General features: G+C 45.8%; 1 protein-coding gene across 1 annotated transcript in view; it reads right to left on the bottom strand.

Annotated features, from left to right (window-relative positions):
* Positions 1 to 19,943, bottom strand: part of far1 (fatty acyl CoA reductase 1) — a 73,289-nt gene that overhangs the window by 7,971 nt on the left and 45,375 nt on the right. Inside the window, exons 6-12 of the mRNA XM_084316351.1 lie at positions 17,983 to 18,160; positions 17,716 to 17,760; positions 17,180 to 17,307; positions 12,690 to 12,757; positions 10,375 to 10,546; positions 5,692 to 5,821; positions 3,956 to 4,083 (exon numbers count right to left, since the gene is read on the bottom strand). Coding sequence (XP_084172477.1) covers positions 3,956 to 4,083; positions 5,692 to 5,821; positions 10,375 to 10,546; positions 12,690 to 12,757; positions 17,180 to 17,307; positions 17,716 to 17,760; positions 17,983 to 18,160 — 849 coding nt within the window. The remainder of the gene's footprint in view (positions 1 to 3,955; positions 4,084 to 5,691; positions 5,822 to 10,374; positions 10,547 to 12,689; positions 12,758 to 17,179; positions 17,308 to 17,715; positions 17,761 to 17,982; positions 18,161 to 19,943) is intronic.

Here is a 19,943-nt window from a genome sequence, read left to right as displayed (position 1 = left end):
CCTATGCCACCTCTACGACCCCATACACCGCGGCTCTAGCAGCGCTGGACCAGAGATATGGACGTATATGGGATTACGTAATAGAAGAGATAAGGCATATTGACCGCTTACCCCCAGCAACAGACAATCGCTCACTAGACGACCTGTCTATAAAAGTACAGTCCCTGGTAGGGATGCTGGGAGCGCAACGAGAAAAGGGTATGCACGAGCTATACGCCAACTCTAACGTCGAGAGGATTTTAGAGAAGCTGCCGCCCGCCAGACAGGAGCGCTTCAGGCGGCAAAGAGACCACCGTGATCCTAACGGTCCAGAACCATCCCTCCTAGACTTGGCCGACTTCCTGGCGAGAGAAGTCAGCAGCCTACGATTGGATACGTTCGTGCGGAGCACACCAAGATCCAGAGAGGGACCTAGGAGAGTAAACGATGGCCGAAGATCGGTGACTGTTATGCACCAAGCCGAATCAGTACCGCAGCACCAGAACCACAACACCCCCTCGACGAAAGAGGACCAGTGGAAGATTGAGTGCCAGTACTGTGAGGGAGAACATCGGCTCTATCAGTGCGAAGATTTCAAGAAGCTGACCACGGATGATGTGAGCCAGTGGGTCAAGGACCACCGCCGCTGCTTCCGCTGCGCGCGCAGCCACCTAGCAGCTGAGTGCCGCTTGAAAAAGAAGTGCAGCAGGTGCGGTGGCACCCACCTGGAGGTCCTGCATGACATCAACAGGCGTCAGCCAGGACAACAGAGTGGGCCCGTCGCGGTAATGTACCATGCCGAGGCGGTGGCACCAGAACCAAAGTTCCACCAGACCGCTCCCTGGTGTCCCGACTGCTACGGCAGACACTGGGAGTCAAGGTGCGACTCGTACCATATAGAGTCTACGTCACCACCCACAGGAGTGCTCCACATTGACCAGCACAGCGGGACCCCCCGTGTGCTCCTCAAAGTGGTCAGAGTGCTCCTGAGCCACGAGGACAAGGTCCTGGACACTTACGCCGTCCTGGACGATGGGTCTGAAAAGACTCTCCTCCTCGCTTCCGCAGCAGCCCAGTTGGGCCTGCGAGGTGTCAAAGATACGATGACCATACGCACCATCAGAAGGGACCAGAAGACCATAAAGGGTGAAAAGGTCTCCTTCGAGATAGCAGCGGTGGACCAGCCCGAGAAGCAGTATAGTATAAGCAACGTCTTCACTAGCCACGACATAGGCCTGTCTCAGTACACCTACCCCATCCCACAGCTGATGGCTAAGTATGTGCACCTACGTCAACTACCTATACCGCTTATCGACGGCGCCACACCGACCCTGCTCATCGGCTCCGACCACGCGGACCTCATTCTCCCAATTGAGGCGGCCCACGTCGGACCCAAAGGATGCCCAGTCGCGGTTCAGACCCGACTGGGATGGACGCTCCAGGGGCCCCTCTACGGACTTGACAGTCAACCCACGTCTACAAGCTGCCTACACACAGAGGCGAGCGACACCGGCCTCTCCCCCGTACAGCAGAGGCTATTGACATTAAGCGAGAGGCCCGTGAGAGAACCGTGGGTACCAGAGGGAGTTCGGAACCCCACCCCCCTCAGCTGCGCTCCAGACGTAGCTGACATCGAACCCAGCACCCCAAGCGACTCCTTGACGGGGCGGCCGGGACCGGCCCCTCCTCAGATGGGGTACAGAGCAAACAAGAGAAACAGACGGAGGAGGAGAAAGCACAGCCAAGCACAGATCAAAGCAGTCTCAGGCCCGCTTCCTCCTAAGCCCCCCTTCATCCCGTCCAGTCGTCATGACCATAGACCAGTCACTACCCCGAGCTGCGTGGCCGGCCGGCCGCGTAAGCAAAGTGACCACTGGTGCCGACGGAAAGGTCAGAGTGGCAGAAGTGCTCGGCCAAGGGAGGACCTACAACCGACCCGTGGCGAGGCTGATAGAGTCGCCAAGGCTCCCCGACTCGCTTAATGACGACCATGACCCATGACTTTGTGAACTGACCGACCCCTCACAACGGACATTGAGTAGTGGACAGTGCGGTTAATCTGTCTCTGCTTAGCTAATTAGGTGGGACTAATTAGGGGGCGGCTGTTACAAAGGGTCAGATTAAACCGAATATATATATTTATTGCCTGAGATCCCATGTATAATATTTGTATATCGTTTGATATCCCTTGTATATTCTTTGTACATATACACGGAATATCCCTTTACCTGGTACAGGACAGACCATAATATTCGTTCTCCTATTGGAAGCGATCCCCTAGGCGCCAGTGACTTACCCCTAGAGCTGACTTGAAAGCTACCGACACGAACATGTCCCAACTAGCCCCGGTTCCGCGTAGGAATACGGCTACCGAAATACGAATGGTACTATTTGTTCACCGTGCACATAAATAGGGCGCAAGAAATGTAGAATTCCTCTTAGTCCCTTGTCCCGTTCAGTCTCGTTCAGTTCCAGTTATCCAAGTGACGTCTCTCCCCACTACGCAACGTGGGCAGAATAGGGCTCGTATTGCCCCAAGATAGAGTCTCGTGTTATCCTAATACGTTTGTTTAACGTATCGTTCGCTACTTACTAGTAAAAGCCTTCATTACGAGTCAAAGACCACGTGAAGTGGGTAATTGTGTGTCTACATAAGAGCACTTATTGCCGCGTGCTAATAAGGATAGTAACGTCAAGTTCAACCGTGGACCACCGCGCACCACGGAGGATACCTACACCGGACCAGCAGAGCCACTTTCCGGCAAGGATTATTATTCTTCATTCTTCACCAAGCTGCTGGAGCAGAGAACCGCCTACCCCGCTGCTACTGTGGGATCTACACATGTTCGTGGGGACATCACTCGAGCCCGTCTCTGTCGTACCAGAGGCTCCACGGCTTTCACCGGCGCGGCGCGCACATTGAGAGTACAGAGGCTGCCTTTCCCCGCTGCTCCAGGGAGTAAGATCGCCTCCGTGGACCCATTGACTTTCATAGAGCATTGCCTCCCCCTGCTGGCTTACAACCGGTAGTACACCCCTTTCCCAGAGTACCATAGAGATAATCCTTAATATTCATTATTGATTTGCCTGCACATTCTTTGCCTTATAAGCGCATCTAAAGTGACCAAAGTAATGTAATATCATATTCTTGCTGTAATAAATATTCTAAACGAGTATTTGTGTGGAAACCGGGTTATTGTGGAGAAGTTTTCATCATATACCTTTGTACGGTATTGGCCAGTAATGTACACAGACGGTAGTAGTTTAATGATACTAATACTTGATTAATACAGTCAGGGAATTGTACCCCTCAGTTACACTAGTGGTTGGTGTTCTTATTCCGACATTCCCTCCAACAGTCTGCACCTTCATCTCTATATATCTTTGAGGGTAGGGCTGGGCGATATGGCCTAAAAATTAAATCTCAGATTATTTATTTTTAAATCCGATTTCCGATTTTAATCGATTTTCTTCTCCTGAAAATTAGAAACGCCTAGGAAATCATTCAAATAACCTTTGTTTTTATTTGACACAAAAAAATTATCAAACCAAGATGAAGTGCAAACCTAACTTTCACCAATCTTCACTTAAAAAAAAATAATAATAATAATAAATATATATATATATTTATATATATATAAAAGGTTACTCTTGATCAAACAAAGATGAATGTCCCTATTGGGATTAATAGTGCAATAATTGCTTTTTCACCAAACTTCACTTAAAACAAATAAAACGTGCCTCTTGATCATCAAACAAGAATGAATTGCCCTATTGGGATTAATAAAGTGCAAATCTAACTTTCACCAAACATCACTTTTTGTCAAATAAAAGGTGAAAAAAATATATATAATAATAATTCAGTTTTTTTCAAAATCGTCCTAGATCATTAATTGGAATTAATCGAAAAATCGATTAATCGCCCAGCCCTATTTGAGGGTGTGATGAAGAGCCTGACTGAGGCAGAGCGTCTTACTTGTTGAGGTGTTTGCGTGCGGCCGGGAGGCCTGACAGCTCTTCATTGAGGACGTATTTCTTGGTTCCCATACAGTAGCTCTCCATGTATTCGGCCCAGTGCAGCTGGCGCACGTCAAAGTTAAACGTCTACAGGTAGGAAACAAATCGCGGAGGAAACGTTTTCAATCAGATATATTGATAAGCAGGTTGGGCAATATGTGAGGACATTTTTCCCAAAAATCACAAGGAATAATTTTTTTTTTAAATATCGATATACATCACAATGTCTACTCGCATATCCAATCACTTTAAAATCATCAAGTTGATATGCATCGCATTGAACTGCAATATTGAATGTGATATCAAACCAAAGTAGGATTATTTTCTATAGAGCTAGAAATTATTATTATACAAAAAAACTGTTAATATGCACTAATATGTTTTTATTCTTTATTTATACAATTGCGCACTACACATTTTCAGCAGCAGTGCTACAGTATATTACACTACAGCATACACATTTAACCTACAAAAACAAACATCATGCACTATATTGTCACTATCCTGCTTCTATATATTTTTTATTATCCAATATAACAAGGACACATGGTGAGTCATAGATGTGAAGCATTCTGGCATAGATTGAACTGGTCATACACATAGTTACTGAGTTACGTGTCCTGCGGCGTCGTAGGAAAAACAAACAGGAAAATGGAACCAACATTTGAACCATTGTCACTGGATGAGTCAGATTTGTCAAGAGGATAATGGAGGAATGCTGGTATGTCACAGCAGAGGCACAACAGCTCCACTGTACGACAGAAACAAACAAAAAAAGAAAAACAGCGCACGTGTGTGTGTGTGTTTGTGTGCGTGCACGTAGCCTTTTCTTTATCAATACTGTAACAGACTTTCCAGGCCTTCAGCGAAGACAGAATTCCTACAGACATCCAGAACAAGGTCCTCTTTTCACTAGAGACCAAGTCACCAGCTGAATCAGGCTACTGTGCTCAGCTTACAGTCAACCACACAGCTCTCCCTCAATAGTTAATCTGTGTCTTGCGATCTCAAGTGTGTGTGTGTGTGTGTGTGTGTGTGTGTGTGTGTGTGTGTGTGTGTGTGTGTGTGTGTGCGTGTGTGCGTGTGTGTGGGCAAGTGAAGAACACACACACATGGAGGGGGGGCATGCAAATGAGAGAGGAAAAGACATGTAACAAAAGGAGGTAGAGAGGGAATAAGCTGAAAGACATGTAACAAAAGGAGGTAGAGAGGGAATAAGCTGAAAGACATGTAACAAAAGGAGGTAGAGAGGGAAGAGAGGAAGCAAACAAAAATGAAAGTGCAGAGAGAGTACATAAGATAAGACTTACTGGTTATAAGAGGAAGGGAAACTAAAGGGTTAAACATGAAACCAAACAGGAGAAAGTATGTGGTGTGTGTGTATGTGGTGTGTGTGTGTGTGTGTGTGTGTGTACATGTAGGTGTGTGTAGGTGTGTGTGTGTGTAGGTGTGTGTGCATGCCTCCCTACCATCGTATCATCAGGGATCATGTGTCCCGTCAAAACATATGTATGCAGGTGTACATAGGTGTGTGTGTGTGTGTGTGTGTGTGTGTGTGTGTGTGTGTGTGTGTGTGTGTGTGTGTGTGTGTGTGTGTGTGTGTGTGTGTGTGTGTGTGTGTGTGTGTGTGTGTGTGTGTGTGTGTGTGTGTGTGTGTGTGTGTGTGTGTGTGTGTGTGTGTGTGCGCCTCCCTACCCTCTTGTCATCGGGGCTCATCTGTCCCATCAACATGGTCATGTTGTCGGTGTTCCACACCCAGGAGTGACTGGTGAAATACTCCAGCACCATCATGGCCTTGTGGAGCCGATTGATCGTCTTCATCATCCTAGGAGGAGGGGACAGGAGGAGGAGGAAGAGGAGGGGAGGGAGGTAAGGAGGAAGAGGAGGGGAGGGAGGTAAGGAGTATGACAGGGATGAGGGGAGAGGAGTGGAGAGGGACAGGAGGAGGAGGAAGAGGAGGGAAGAGAGGTAAGGAGGAAGAGGAGGGGAGAGAGGTAAGGAGGAAGAGGAGGGGAGGGAGGTAAGGAGTACGACAGGGATGGATGAGGGGAGATGAGGGGAGGGAGACAGGAGGAGGAGGAAGAGGAGGGGAGAGAGGTAAGGAGGAAGAGGAGGGGAGGGAGGTCAGGAGTATGACAGGGATGGATGAGGGGAGAGGAGTGGATAGGGCCAGGAGGAGGAAGAGGAGGGGAGAGGGACAGGAGGAGGAGGAAGAGGAGGAGGGGAGAGGTACAGGAGGAGGAGGAAGAGGAGGGGAGGGAGGTAAGGAGTATGACAGGGATGGATGAGGGGAGAGGAGTGGAGAGGGGCAGGAAGAGGAGGAAGATGAGGGGAGGGAGATGGGTTCGGGAGAGGAGAGGAAGGGAGGACACAGGAAAGGGAGCATAGGGTACAATACGGTGGGAGAGAGGAGGAGGAGGTGAGAGGAAAGGGTCGGGGACAGGAGGAGGAGAAGGTGTAGAAGAGAGGAGCGTAAGGGAGACGAGAGTGGGTCGGGCAAAGAGGCGGAAGGAGGAGAGGAGTGCAGCGGGTAACGGGAAAGGCGAGGTGGGTTATATGAGAAGAAGAGGTGAGAGGAGAGGGTTGGTGAGTGGTGTGGTGAGTGTACGAGGTGCGGGGTAACAGGGGAGAGGTTACAGTCTGGAGGAGAGACTCCCGTTACCCAACAGAGATCACGACGTACTGTACAGTACTTGGGAACATTCTCTGAGACGACATACAGGAGGATCACAATCCATATCTCTGTTCTTTACAGTCTCCTCTCCTACAGCTTTCCCCCCCCCCCACACAATTCTTTTTGTATCTACTTTTTTCTCGCCATTTTCTATTTTTCTCCCGTCCCCAATTTCGTATCGTCCAATTCTACCCTCCCCTGTCTCGAACGCTGTTAGGCCATGCCTCCCACAGGCCGGCTGCAATGTGGACGAAGCCTTGCATCACGTGTCCCCTCCGGTACTCGAGGAGGCAGCCGTCGCATCTTTTCACCTGCACAGCACGATCTCTCAGCGGCGAGGGTCTGTGTGGGAGGCTCACGCCACCCCCGTCGCTTCCTGATTCTGCTGCACAGGCGCACCAACCGACCTGTAGGAGTCGCTGTACACAACGTCCGATCCCCACCCACAAGCTTCCCACCCCCTAATACTGCCAATTGTATTAGTATGAACGACCAGCCGAGCTGGTAGCAACGCCGAGAGCTGGGCTCGAACCCAGCATATCCTGCGTTAGTGGCGAGCGCCTTGCCCACTGCGCCACTTAGCCGCCACTCCCCTCCAATTTGTTTATGACCTAACAAACATTCTACTCTCCATAATACCAAGCAACATCCTGTAAGTGTGCCATTTACTTCTGAGTATGTTCAGTGCATCAAAATCCCACAATTCCCCCTAGATCATAATCTATCATTTTAAATGGAATATTACTATTTACAATAGTCGTTACATTTCCGTTAGTGAGTCTTGTTATGCAGGTGTTATGCAGATGTTATAATTTAAATGTGCAACAAGGCCCACCTATTCCTCTGTCAGGACTAGAGTAGACACAGAGCGCTGAGGGCTCACGAGACACAGCTGGATGTAGTCACAGTGTGCCGGGCAGGGAGACCATACAGCACTTAGCACAATGGAACCGGCAACTACATTTAAGGCTTCTTGGTTCATTATTTTGAGTACAATATAGTTTGGTTCTTTATATGCAACACAATTATGGAAGATAGCTGCTTCGTTGCCCAAGTAGTCCCAGATAGGATTATGAAGGATTAAAATATACACTCTATCCCTGTTAGGTGAACACTGTCTGGTACATCCAGTGGGTTTTCTCAGTAAACATAAGGATTCTGACATTCTGGTTTAATAATAATAACCAGAGATCTGATTAAACCAGGACTGATTGGGTTAGTAGCTGACAGCGATGTGACACTCAAAGACACAAGAAGCAGCGTTCTGAATCACTTGTAGAATCTTTACGAGGGTCTCTGAGCGCAATTTCAACCATGACAACAGATCAATAATTTCAAATACTGATAAAAATGTTTGTATCTGATCAGGAATGTGACCAGAGTCTTTTTTCTTATATATTTTTTAAGAGTAGAGCCTTGCAACAATTTCAATCTGCCATTGAGCGCCATAATCCACAACGTGCCCACCACCTATATCATATTGTGGATGATGGGTTGCCGTGCCAACCGTTCACTCTATAACGTTACTAGGCAATTGTGGTGATGACTCAGAGTCCCTCTGTGAGGTGGTGACAGACATGCATGGTTGATCAGCACACACGGAAAGAGAGAGAAAGAGACAAACACACACACACACACGGATAAGTATTACTTAGTTGATGACAAGCCCAATTAGGATAAACTGACACCCCTGGAATGTGAGTTTGCTACTACACAAGATTCCTTTCAGACAGCAAAATATGGCACGGGGAAATGTAGTCTGAGAAAATTCACACAGCAAAATGTTCCCTTCTGTGCGCTATCCTTTTAAGTGTCTGAAATGCCTCTGGCGGCTTGTAAACAAATGGTTTTTTTTGGGGGGTAAGACTATTCAAAACTAGGTTAGGAATCACTTTTGAGTACCAATGGCTAGATTCAATGGCACGGAATAAAACTGAATGAAGATTGAAGCCAATTAAAACTGCATCACTGTTTTTTTTTTGTCTTTCTACTACAAGAGGAGCTCCACTATCGTCCCCTACTGCACACAACCATTAGTGTGTGGTATCTAGAAGTGGTCAAACACTGTTACGTCCCATGGTGGCTGTGGATCAGCCATGATCGGATGAAGAGTAGAGGAAGTCGGGTTCATGGAAGTCGTGTTCATGGCATGGATAAAAATTAAATTAAATTAAATAAACACAAAAAAGAAATGAAATGAAAAAGGGGGGGGAGTGGGAGGGCAGGAATGAAAAAATAAAAAGCACTCAGGACACTGTCAAAGACGAAGTCCAGCCCATGCCATGAAGCGGAGAAAACAGCGTCTTCTGTTCCTCAACGCTCCTCGACTTCCACCTTGTCACACAGCAAGTCCAAGACGGCACTCAGTGGAGAGGAGAACGGGGGGGCACAACCTTACCGGGGCGTCTGGCCCGTCAGCATGAGATAACCGTCATAGAGCAGAGCGGGGAGCGTGTGGCTAACAGCCGTCCAATACTGATTGGTAAAAGGGTTGGAGCGCAGGTTGACATTGGGCCTTCTGAAGGCCTGTTCTAAAGGGTTGGTCTTGAAGGTCATGTTTATACAGTTCTCTGCAATAGAGAAATACATATAGCACAAGACGAAGTCACAGGACAGGAGGACACACGGAACAGAAGACGAGACAGGGGGGGGGGGGGGGGGGGGCGTGTTTTTGTCTTTATCTTAAGTCAATAATAGCCACGATGAGAGGCCCTGCATCAAAATGACCACTGCTAGCCTATAATTAGCATCGGGAGATGCTGGCGTTAAACACAGATTGCAGATCTGAAAGAATATGGATGGAGATTAAGCAGTAGAGAGACGGCTAAATCCCCATTGCTTTCCGCACAGACAATATTGCGTATGTAGCCGGTGTGATCTTGTCTGCGTTGTGTTTAGTCGATTCGACCCCTGTTAAGGGATCGCCCTGAGTGGGAGTTGAACCCCGGACGCCCGCATCGCGCATCACAGACCACTAAGCAAGAAGTGAATTCACTTCTTGCTTCCGGGTCTGGATGCCTCTGGGGAGTGAGTTTACTTGCAGTACCGCTTACCATCCACAGCCACTGAACTACTTGTACCATCGTGACTGTGGATATACTGCGGTACCTCCGTTACACGTACAACCATACAGTCCCCTCCTCCGGTGATCACAAAAGGACTGACGACGCGGAGGGGGGGGGGGGCTAGCAGAGAAAATTTTCCGACAGGGCCGACATCTAGCACACAATGCAGGGTTTCCCAAAAACACCTCAACACCAGGTCCATCTTTCGCCCGACCGCATTCTCGACGTAACCGAGACGATCCTGGTGCTGCTGCCGATTTGGGAACCCACGATGCTGCTGAGTGACTGATACATGGAGGGGGGGGGGGGGGGGGGGTGGGGGGGGGGGGGGGGCGGATAGGCTGAAGGATGCACGTTCCACCGGAGACCCTCACGGAACAGCGTTTGACCCGGCGGCTCATGCATCCCTCATCTCCCCTCCACAACACTGGACATAAGCAGCACATTACATCACATTAGCAGCATCACAGCGTAACATGTTAAGAGGCCACTACAGGTAACACTGAGACGAAGCGTGACAGAAGTTAAGCAGCGGAGAGGAGGCGGATGGGGGGGTGGGGCGGCTTGGCATTAAGACGAGCAAGAGGTAGTGTTGTACGTCCGAGTCGGCGATGATGATGATGATGATGATGCGGTTACCTGGGCTCTCGTCCGGTCAGCCGGAGGTATAGATCATAGATCATGGCTGGAGCCTTGTGGCTCACAGCGATCCAATACTGATTGATTAGGCGATTGGTTGTGAGGTTTACATTGGGCCGGCGGAAGGCCTGCTCAAGGGGGTTCCTCTTGAATGTAGATATTACATGGTACTCTACGGGACAAAAGGATGGTTCGACAGGAGTCATTGTCAGTAGGAGTCAATTGCTGGCCTATATCAAGCCACGCCCTCTTTTCTTGATCCTCCAATTAAAACGGTTGCTTCCGACAGCTGTGACTGGAGGATCAAGAAAAGAGGGCGTGGCTTGAGATAGGTCAATTAAACTTTGAACTTTGAGGGAAGAAAGGTTGGGTCCACCTCACGTCCATTAATTTTTTTTTTTTTTTTTTTTTGCTTTAACTTACACATTTAAAAACAATGGAAATACAAAGAAAACCAGAGGGAATTAATTTGTGACTTTGTCTTGTGGTCTTCTGTTTTGCTGAGTTGATGTTTTTAGAACACCAATAAGACATTGTGCCAGGTCCACTCCCAGATCACAATCACATTTCCAGGAAAGTTCTCCTGGCCACGGTCACAACTGTAAACAAGTCTAAATATAATGAAGCAATAATATATTTGACAATATAAACCTTGCACAGAATGTTTATGTAGTTATCTTTCCTCCAGCATGGCTGCCTGTAACATAACCACCATTGTTGTGTACATGGGCACTGCAAGAGACAACGGTCGCTATATGTTGATTTATGAGAAATTCATAAACATATTAAACATAATAATTTGGGCTCTTATAAACAATTCACAGTAGAATAGTAATATCATGCTGCTTTTCCAGTGTTTTACCTACTCTACTCTCCACCGCACAGAAAATTTGGCAATTTCTTTTGAAAGTGGTTACAGGCAGCCATGCTGGAAGAAAGAGCGCTACACAATCATGCTGTGCAAGAGGACTATTACATTCCAGGTGGCAGCTTCAAAAGGGTCTCTTTCAACTACATGTCGCTATGTGAAAAACAGTCATTGTAGTTGAAATATTTACAGAGCAAAGCTGCATCTTTAAATTGACTTTGTTTTGCGTTGTACAGTATTTCAACGTACCATAGTGCTTTCACATGAGTCATTTACAGGAACAGTTACCGTGTGGAATCGTATCGGAACAAGACCGTTGGTGCAAGAATGTCCTTATTACACAGTAGAGGAGGGTATAACAATAGGGAGGCAACACATACATGTTTGCAATGAACCCAAATCCACAACAGGGCGTCTCTATCCCATAAATCTAAACTATCCCCTTTCCAACACTATGCATTATCCCTCCATTCCCAGGAGAAGTATCTGGTCTTGAAGAATAAGAAAAACCCAGTAAAATAATTTTGAGATGAACTGGGATGTCAACCACCCAGACAAGGGTGTGGTGGGTGACATCTGTCCTACACCAGGCTACAGTGTGGTGGGTGACACCTGCCCTACACCAGGCTACAGTGTGGTGGGTGACATCTGTCCTACACCAGGCTACAGTGTGGTGGGTGACATCTGTCCTACACCAGACTACAGTGTGGTGGGTGACATCTGTCCTACATCAGACTACAGTGTGGTGGGTGACATCTGTCCTACATCAGACTACAGTGTGGTGGGTGACATCTGTCCTACATCAGACTACAGTGTGGTGGGTGACATCTGTCCTACATCAGACTACAGTGTGGTGGGTGACATCTGTCCTACACCAGGCTACAGTGTGGTGGGTGACATCTGTCCTACACCAGGCTACAGTGTGGTGGGTGACATCTGTCCTACATCAGGCTACAGTGTGGTGGGTGACATCTGTCCTACATCAGGCTACAGTGTGGTGGGTGACATCTGTCCTACACCAGGCTACAGTGTGGTGGGTGACATCTGTCCTACATCAGGCTACAGTGTGGTGGGTGACACCTGCCCTACACCAGGCTACAGTGTGGTGGGTGACACCTGCCCTACATCAGGCTACAGTGTGGTGGGTGACATCTGTCCTACATCAGGCTACAGTGTGGTGGGTGACATCTGTCCTACACCAGGCTACAGTGTGGTGGGTGACATCTGTCCTACACCAGACTACAGTGTGGTGGGTGACATCTGTCCTACACCAGGCTACAGTGTGGTGGGTGACACCTGCCCTACACCAGGCTACAGTGTTATTAAAAGGTTTTTTAACATCTCAGCATGTCATGTATATTGTAGGGGGGCTTTTACAGAGACCAGCCTAACATGTACAAATATATAATAATACAAAGAAAAGAAAAGAATAATAATCATTTCATACCGACTTCACCCCAGTGAAAGGGATTGATTCCACCAGTTGTGCAGTTGTACACCAGGATGCTCTTGGGCCTGTAGAAAGGAGGATTATAGAAAGTGAATTGACATTCCTCAAAACATTTAACTGAGGAAGGAAACAAAGGAAACTTTTCGTTTGTTTGTTCTTGACATTCTCTGGCAGCGGCGGTAGGTGACCTTTTCAAAGCACTTAAAGACGCATTTAGTAAATTTTTAACCTGAATGCCACTGGCGGAGAGCAGACCTCTAGTGAACTGCAGACACTAAAATTCCTCAGCTATTTGATTGAGTTGAGCCTACTACAGTCGAAAACAGTTGAAGATAATAGCGTCTAACGTCATCGGAGTTTCTCGGGCGCAATGGCAGTCAAGCTCTCAAAGACACAGAACACATAAATGTTGTGTCCGATTGTCACACGGTCCTCCTCGCAACAGAACAACAGGATTGGGGTCAGAAATTGGCAAAGTGGCCCTTGAATGCATGTTGTTATTCTGATTGAAAATGTAGATGATTAATGTTAATGCACCAGTAGCCTATCTCTGATGGAACGTCACTGCGCAACATTCTACAAAGCGGAATGTGCTACAAAGCGCTCAAGGCTACAGTCTTCCAGAACACACTGCAGACCGCTCAAGGCTACAGTCTTCCAGAACACGCTGCAGACCGCTCAAGGCTACAGTCTTCCAGAACACACTGCAGACCGCTCAAGGCTACAGTCTCCCAGAACACACTGCAGACCGCTCAAGGCTACAGTCTCCCAGAACACACTGCAGACCGCTCAAGGCTACAGTCTTCCAGAACACACTGCAGACCGCTCAAGGCTACAGTCTCAGGTCCTGTTATCAGTTGTACTTCCAAGGGATCACTTTTTACAATTCTATCCAACTGTCTATACAGCTGTCAGTTATCGCTAAACGTCAGTTATTTCGCTAGGTTCATATTCATAGACTGGCAAACGTATGCAATATCAAGTTGAAAGACACCATTAGTAAAAATGGGCTGTGTTGTTAAAGGAGACTTTAACAGTACAGTACATCTTTTGTATCTTTTCAACTTCCTTCAACATGGAACATGTTTGTTAAAGAAAATAAATGTAACTATTAATTATTTAATCATTACTTATTTTCCAGCCCCTCTGCACAGATTATAGTTTATAGGCCTTGTTATACATTTTAAGACTTCAAACACTGACCAAATGGCAAAGGAGTACCCATGTAAATTCCCTCAGTGACTAAATAACATGTCAGACTGACAAATCTCTACAAAGACCCAAAAACCCAAGTCCCAAAAGTGAAGTCCAACACGCTCCAGCCAAGTCTCGAGAAAGAGTCGACTAGGCAAAACCCATTTTACACAATATGTGACCCGCCGTGACCAAACCCGATTTGATCCGCAAAGGGGGAGGTGCTCTGAAATGAAGAAAATGTCTTGCTGTTCAGAAAATCCTAAAAATCGAAATCTTGATTTTTTTTACATATTTGAATTGTCATTAATGTGTTCCCTTATTTGCCCTTAGTTGCAAACTTAAATACAACTTGTAAATGAGGTAATTATTGTTATAATAGTTCCACAAATTTTCTTCCAAGTGAGGAGAAAAACTACACGCGCGGGCTGTGGGCCTGTCCACAGGGGGCTTAATAGGTGTACTTATAGGTGTTAACACACAGACGTCATTAGCTCTCCTTTCTCAGAGAGAGAATAACACACTATTAATACACTATCTTAATGTTATAAGTTATAAGCAACGTAACGCAGTGTCTAAAAAAAAGATTAAAAAAAAGAGGCCTTGACGGCCGTTATAAAATGCGTGTTTTAACTTAATTAAAAACCATTAAAACACAGTTCGAATTTTATGAGCGAACGAATTTCGGTAGGGTGCATTTTTTCCAACCTAATGGCTAAAAGTAAATTAATTTAATACGGAAACGGAGTGATAAAAAATGGCTTTTTCATCGGAGTGAGAGATTCTTATTATTGTGGGGGCCCTGATGTAAACTGCGCTGGGGCGCGATGAGGCGCGCGTTAACCCTTTCACTGCCACACTACAGAAGCGCTTAGTAATGCTTCGCCTCAACTCCGTTTCTGGTAGAACTAGTGAGCGAATCTTTAATATTTTTTCTGATTCATATTCAGAGGTAATTCGTCGAGATATTTCTAATTGGTATTTATCAAAAATAAATATTAGAAATATGGTAAAAAAAACTATTTATCCGTTTTTTTATCCGTCACTACCACACTACAGAAGGTTACCCTTTCACTGCCACACTACAGAAGCGCTTAGTAATGCTTCGCCTCAACTCCGTTTCTGGTAGAACTAGTGAGCGAATCTTTAATATTTTTTTTGATTCATATTCAGAGGTAATTCGTCGAGATATTTCTAATTGGTATTTATCAAAAATAAATATTAGAAATATGGTAAAAAAAACTATTTATCCGTTTTTTTATCCGTCACTACCACACTACAGAAGGTTAACCTTTCACTACCACACTACAGAAGGTTAACCTAGTTGTTGTGTCTTTCACTACCACACTACATGTATTTACATCTAAATGCTTCTGGAGAGGCCATCAGAACATTGAACATTGACTTTAGCATGTCTATTTTTATCTCGTGTTATTTTAAATGCTAATAAAATCTTGAAACTTGATTTTGTCTCTTGTTTATTATCAGGGTCCCTTTCACTACCACACTACAGAAGGTTAACCCTTTCACTACCACACTACAGAAGGTTAACCTTTCACTACCACACTACAGAAGGTTAACCTTTCACTACCACACTACAGAAGGTTAACCTTTCACTACCACACTACAGAAGGTTAACCTTTCACTACCACACTACAGAAGGTTAACCCTTTCACTACCACACTACAGAAGGTTAACCTTTCACTACCAGACTACAGAAGGTTAACCTAGTTGTTGTGTCTTTCACTACCACACTACATGTATTTACATCTAAATGCTTCTGGAGAGGCCATCAGAACATTGAACATTGACTTTAGCATGTCTATTTTTATCTCGTGTTATTTTAAATGCTAATAAAATCTTGAAACTTGATTAAGTTTCTTGTTTATTATCAGGGTCCCTTTCACTACCACTACCAGTCACCAGACTCATTGTAATAACAAAGAGCCTCAGACTGGAAAGCTGCCAGGTGTTAATTGCCCTAGAGAGAGGGGGGCCATGGATTACAATGACTTCTGGGTAGTGTTGTAGTTGTTTCACTATTGTCACTGAATAGCCTGCTCGTCTCTTGAAGGCTATTATCTCTGAATACGTTTTGTGATAATCACCATGAATCATAGGAAGTAGCTTGCAAAGTATCCCACCAAAATGTTCAAGTGATGGCTTATTTTGAAGGTATGAATCTGTACTTTCATAATATGTAAAAAAAAAAAAAATGAAGATCCCTCAACATGACCCTGAAGTCCATACCTGGTCACATATGTCCCCTTTAATTTCAAGCCATATGGAAAAGCATCTGTTCTATGAAAACAATATGAATGTGTGTGTGTGTGTGTGTGTAGATTAGGGCTGACCCCTATTAGTCGATTAGTCGACTAATCGGTCGAAAGGAGCCGTAGTCGACTGCCAACCTCTTAGTCGAATACAAAAAATATATATATATACTGTATATATATATTTTTTATTTTTATTTTTTTATCTTTCTTCCCCTCCTTTTCCCCGATTTTTCTCCCATCCCACCCTTCCTGGTTGTTGCGTACTTTCCCCTACTGTTGGTCCGGGAGACCGGAGACTGTCACATGTTTTCCTCCGACGCATGTGCAGCCTGGGGCAGGCCAACCTGGCCGCGCAGGTTCTCACCGGGGAGAGTGTAGCGTGTGGGAGGCCACACTATCTCTCCTCAGATCCAACCCTTGCTGAGCAGGCGCCCCGACCGAACTGTAGGGGTCGCTGTCCACAACGCCCAGGACCCACCCTTCAGCTTTCCCACCCCCTGATACAGCCAATTGTATCAGTGTGAGAGGCCAGCCAAGCTGATAGCAACGCCGGGAGCTGGATTCGAACAGGCGAATCCTAGTGTCTCCCGGTGTTGGTGACGAACGTAATCTCTGTGCGCCAACTGCCCCCCCTGTATATATATATTTATAAAAAGAAATTATCATTATTTCCAAAAGAAAAGAGGCCTAGAAGCGTGGCTAACGCTAATGGCACGCATACCAGAGGCTAACTGCCTAAGAAAACAGGCACAGAGGCACTGAAAGAGGATTTCACCCGTCTAATGAACACACTAGACTAGACAAATATCAAGATGTATCCATCAGTGGACCAATTGCATGCTTTTGCAGAGGACAAGAAGCCTTCAGTCGACTCCTTCAGACATTAAGCACCCCCCCACAGCCCAAATGGATTGATTAAACGGCACATTTCGGCCAATCATAGTCGACCATCCAAATCCTTAGTCGGGGACAGCCCTAGTGTAGATGTCTGTTTCTACGTGTCTGTCAGTCTCTAACCTGGTGTCTCTCTGTGAGCCAGAGAACCAGGCCGCAGCCAGCGTGGTGTTGATGACCACGTCCACGGGGACCAGGTCGGCCACGGCGTTGTTGGAGGCCCTCATGGTGCGCAGGATTCCCTTACCGGCCTGCGGGGGGAGAAGGACATCAGTACAAGCCTCTGTGTGTGTGTCTTCAACGCCCTGCAAGAACCTTGCATCTCAAAAAAAGTGCGCTTTTCAGAACACCGGGGGGAAGACACCGAACACTGAATAAAGCACAGGATATAAACGGCTTCGGCTAAACGTGGCATTTGTTACGTAAAGGTAGCCGTGAGCCACAGACAAGTTTTAAAATACTAAGATAAAATGAACGAATGAAATTCATTCATTCAGGAATTGCATTCAATTGTGCACAATTTCATTTAAAAATCATTAAGAAAAAGCACGTCGCCGGTGGTGAGAGATCGTGGAATCGTGTGGCGATTAAGATCTAGGAGGTTTGAGGAAAAGGAAACAAATTAAATCAATTAAATATTGATCTGAAAAGATGCTTACCGCGATGAATATTCCACTCGGTCCGTTGAAATTATCAATCCAGCCCTAAAATAATAATAAAAAAAAAAGGGGTAAAATTGTTAAGAAACATTCCTGATTGATTCCACTTTTAGAACAAGGCAACACCTTTTGAAACGTGGGTCACGGCCAGAGGAGCAGAGAGGACAACCATGCCTCTGGAAACCCCATCTCCCACCGAGTTGACGTCCTCTACCTCCATCTGAAGTAGGGCTTGTATATAGTGGGCATGAAATGTGAAACACTGACGGGGAAGGGCTCCTTCCAGCTGGCTCCCACGATAGACGGTCTGACGATGGCCACGTTGATGTTCCCGGACTCCTGTTGCACCAGGTACTCCGCCAGGGCCTTGGTGTAGGTGTAGGTGTTGGGACGCTCCCCGATCAGCTTGGGGGTCATCACCGACACCAGCTTCTCGTCCATCCATCTGGAGACGAGGCGGTGAGAGGGTTGTGTAACGAGGGGGGAAACAAAAATGGACAGTGTCGAATTAGTAAAGATGAGACAAAGCAATCTCCTCTCCCCGCAGGGAATGGACCCGTCTGAAGCCCCACGCTCTTTTCTTGTTCCTTCCAAATTGCAACTGTCACAACTAAATATTGCAAAACAATTGGAGCACTATTAGGCATTTTTTTCTGGGTAAGCTAGGATGAAATGATTGGCCTCTCCAGATTCCTTACCATTTCTCTGGGATCTATTTTCCCACATAGAAATTAAACCATCCGTGAAAGATGGTAATGTTGGCGGTAAACGCGGTTTTTGTCCGAGGAAATCAGCGGTTGTGAAAAGAGGGTGGGGGTTTGAGATAGGTCCATAATGGTTTCTCCTGTTTCACCTGTCGCCCTCAGTATTATACTATTTGCCAACACCTCGATGCAGTGAAGATGAGTAAACAATGACACAAGTGAGACACTGTAGGGTGTTGGGTGATATTACAATTCTGGATTGATTTAAAATGCAATTTACAATGTTTCAGTAATCAGTATAGATATTTGTGGGAAATCAAATCATATGATTGACAAAGTACCTCGAAAAAGGATTTTGGTGAAGATATTATTATTATTTAGTTATTTAGATTAAGACTTTTATTTTTTTCAAATGTATAGTGACAAGTGAAATCCAATTTAAATTCCAGATTATGTTTAGTGTAGATCATGCACAAGAGTAAAGAAATCTATTCAGCAGTGCAATAAATTCCCTTACGACTAGGGATGGCCGATATTATCGGCAGATTTTGGCATAAAAATGTGATATCGGAAAATATTGGTATCGGTTTTCAAAAAACTTTTTTCTTTTTTTAACATTTATTTAACCTTTATTTACCCAGGCAAGCAAGTAAGAACAAATTATTATTTAATTTATTGTCAAAGTATGCATAATGTTGTGTTAATTACATGACACTGCGTTCTGGAACACAGAGGCGCATAGCTATACATTATCCCGCTTATTACAGGGCTAACTTACTAATATACGTAATTCATTTTACACCATCGACAAGACGAGATCAAATGCAGACGCAGTTGTTCTGTTGCTCATCTGTCATCGGCAGACGGCAGGTGTGTGGTCTGATTGCACTGATGTAGTGCAGCTGTGCATATGCTGAGTTTAGCTTTCGTGACTTAGCTGTGACTTAGCTGCCCCTAACAGCGGTCATTATTGCGCGTTGCCCATAGCAGCGGTGAATTATCGGGAAATAATTGACCGCTGCTATGGGCAACAGAGCGCTATTGACCAATCACAATCAAGCATTTTGGCGAATGTTAAAACGCCATGTAATAAGTAATGTTAATTACCTGAAATTATTCAGTTTTTTGGGGGGGGGGAAACCCTGCAGTATCGGTTGATATCGGTATCGGAAATTAAGAGTTGGACAATATCGGTATATCGGTAAAAAAGCCAATATCGAGCATCCCTACTTACGACTACTCAACGACTATTCACACTAAGAGAAAGGGAGGTAGAAACGGCACACAGGCCAAGAAGCCGAGGAAGCCACATGCGCAGCGCATTGTTCGCTCCAACGTCGTATCTATTTTTCTATTTCTGAATTCAACTAAAGTGAATTTGAAGTGTGCTGCTGGATCACTGTGATTTTGAACCGTCGTATTGCTCCTGCTCTCGCCGCTGCACTCTGGACGAAGAGAGCCCGGCTGTGGCCCAGGGCCCACTGATTATTTAACTCATGAGTGAGCTTTAAGTACCAACTTCAT

This window comes from Notolepis coatsorum (assembly GCF_963971535.1).
Source record: "Notolepis coatsorum genome assembly, chromosome: 6".
In the NCBI taxonomy this organism is placed as follows: Eukaryota; Metazoa; Chordata; class Actinopteri; order Aulopiformes; family Paralepididae; genus Notolepis; species Notolepis coatsorum.
Note: the sequence above shows the minus strand (reverse complement) of the source record. Positions and strands in the feature narration are given on the sequence as shown.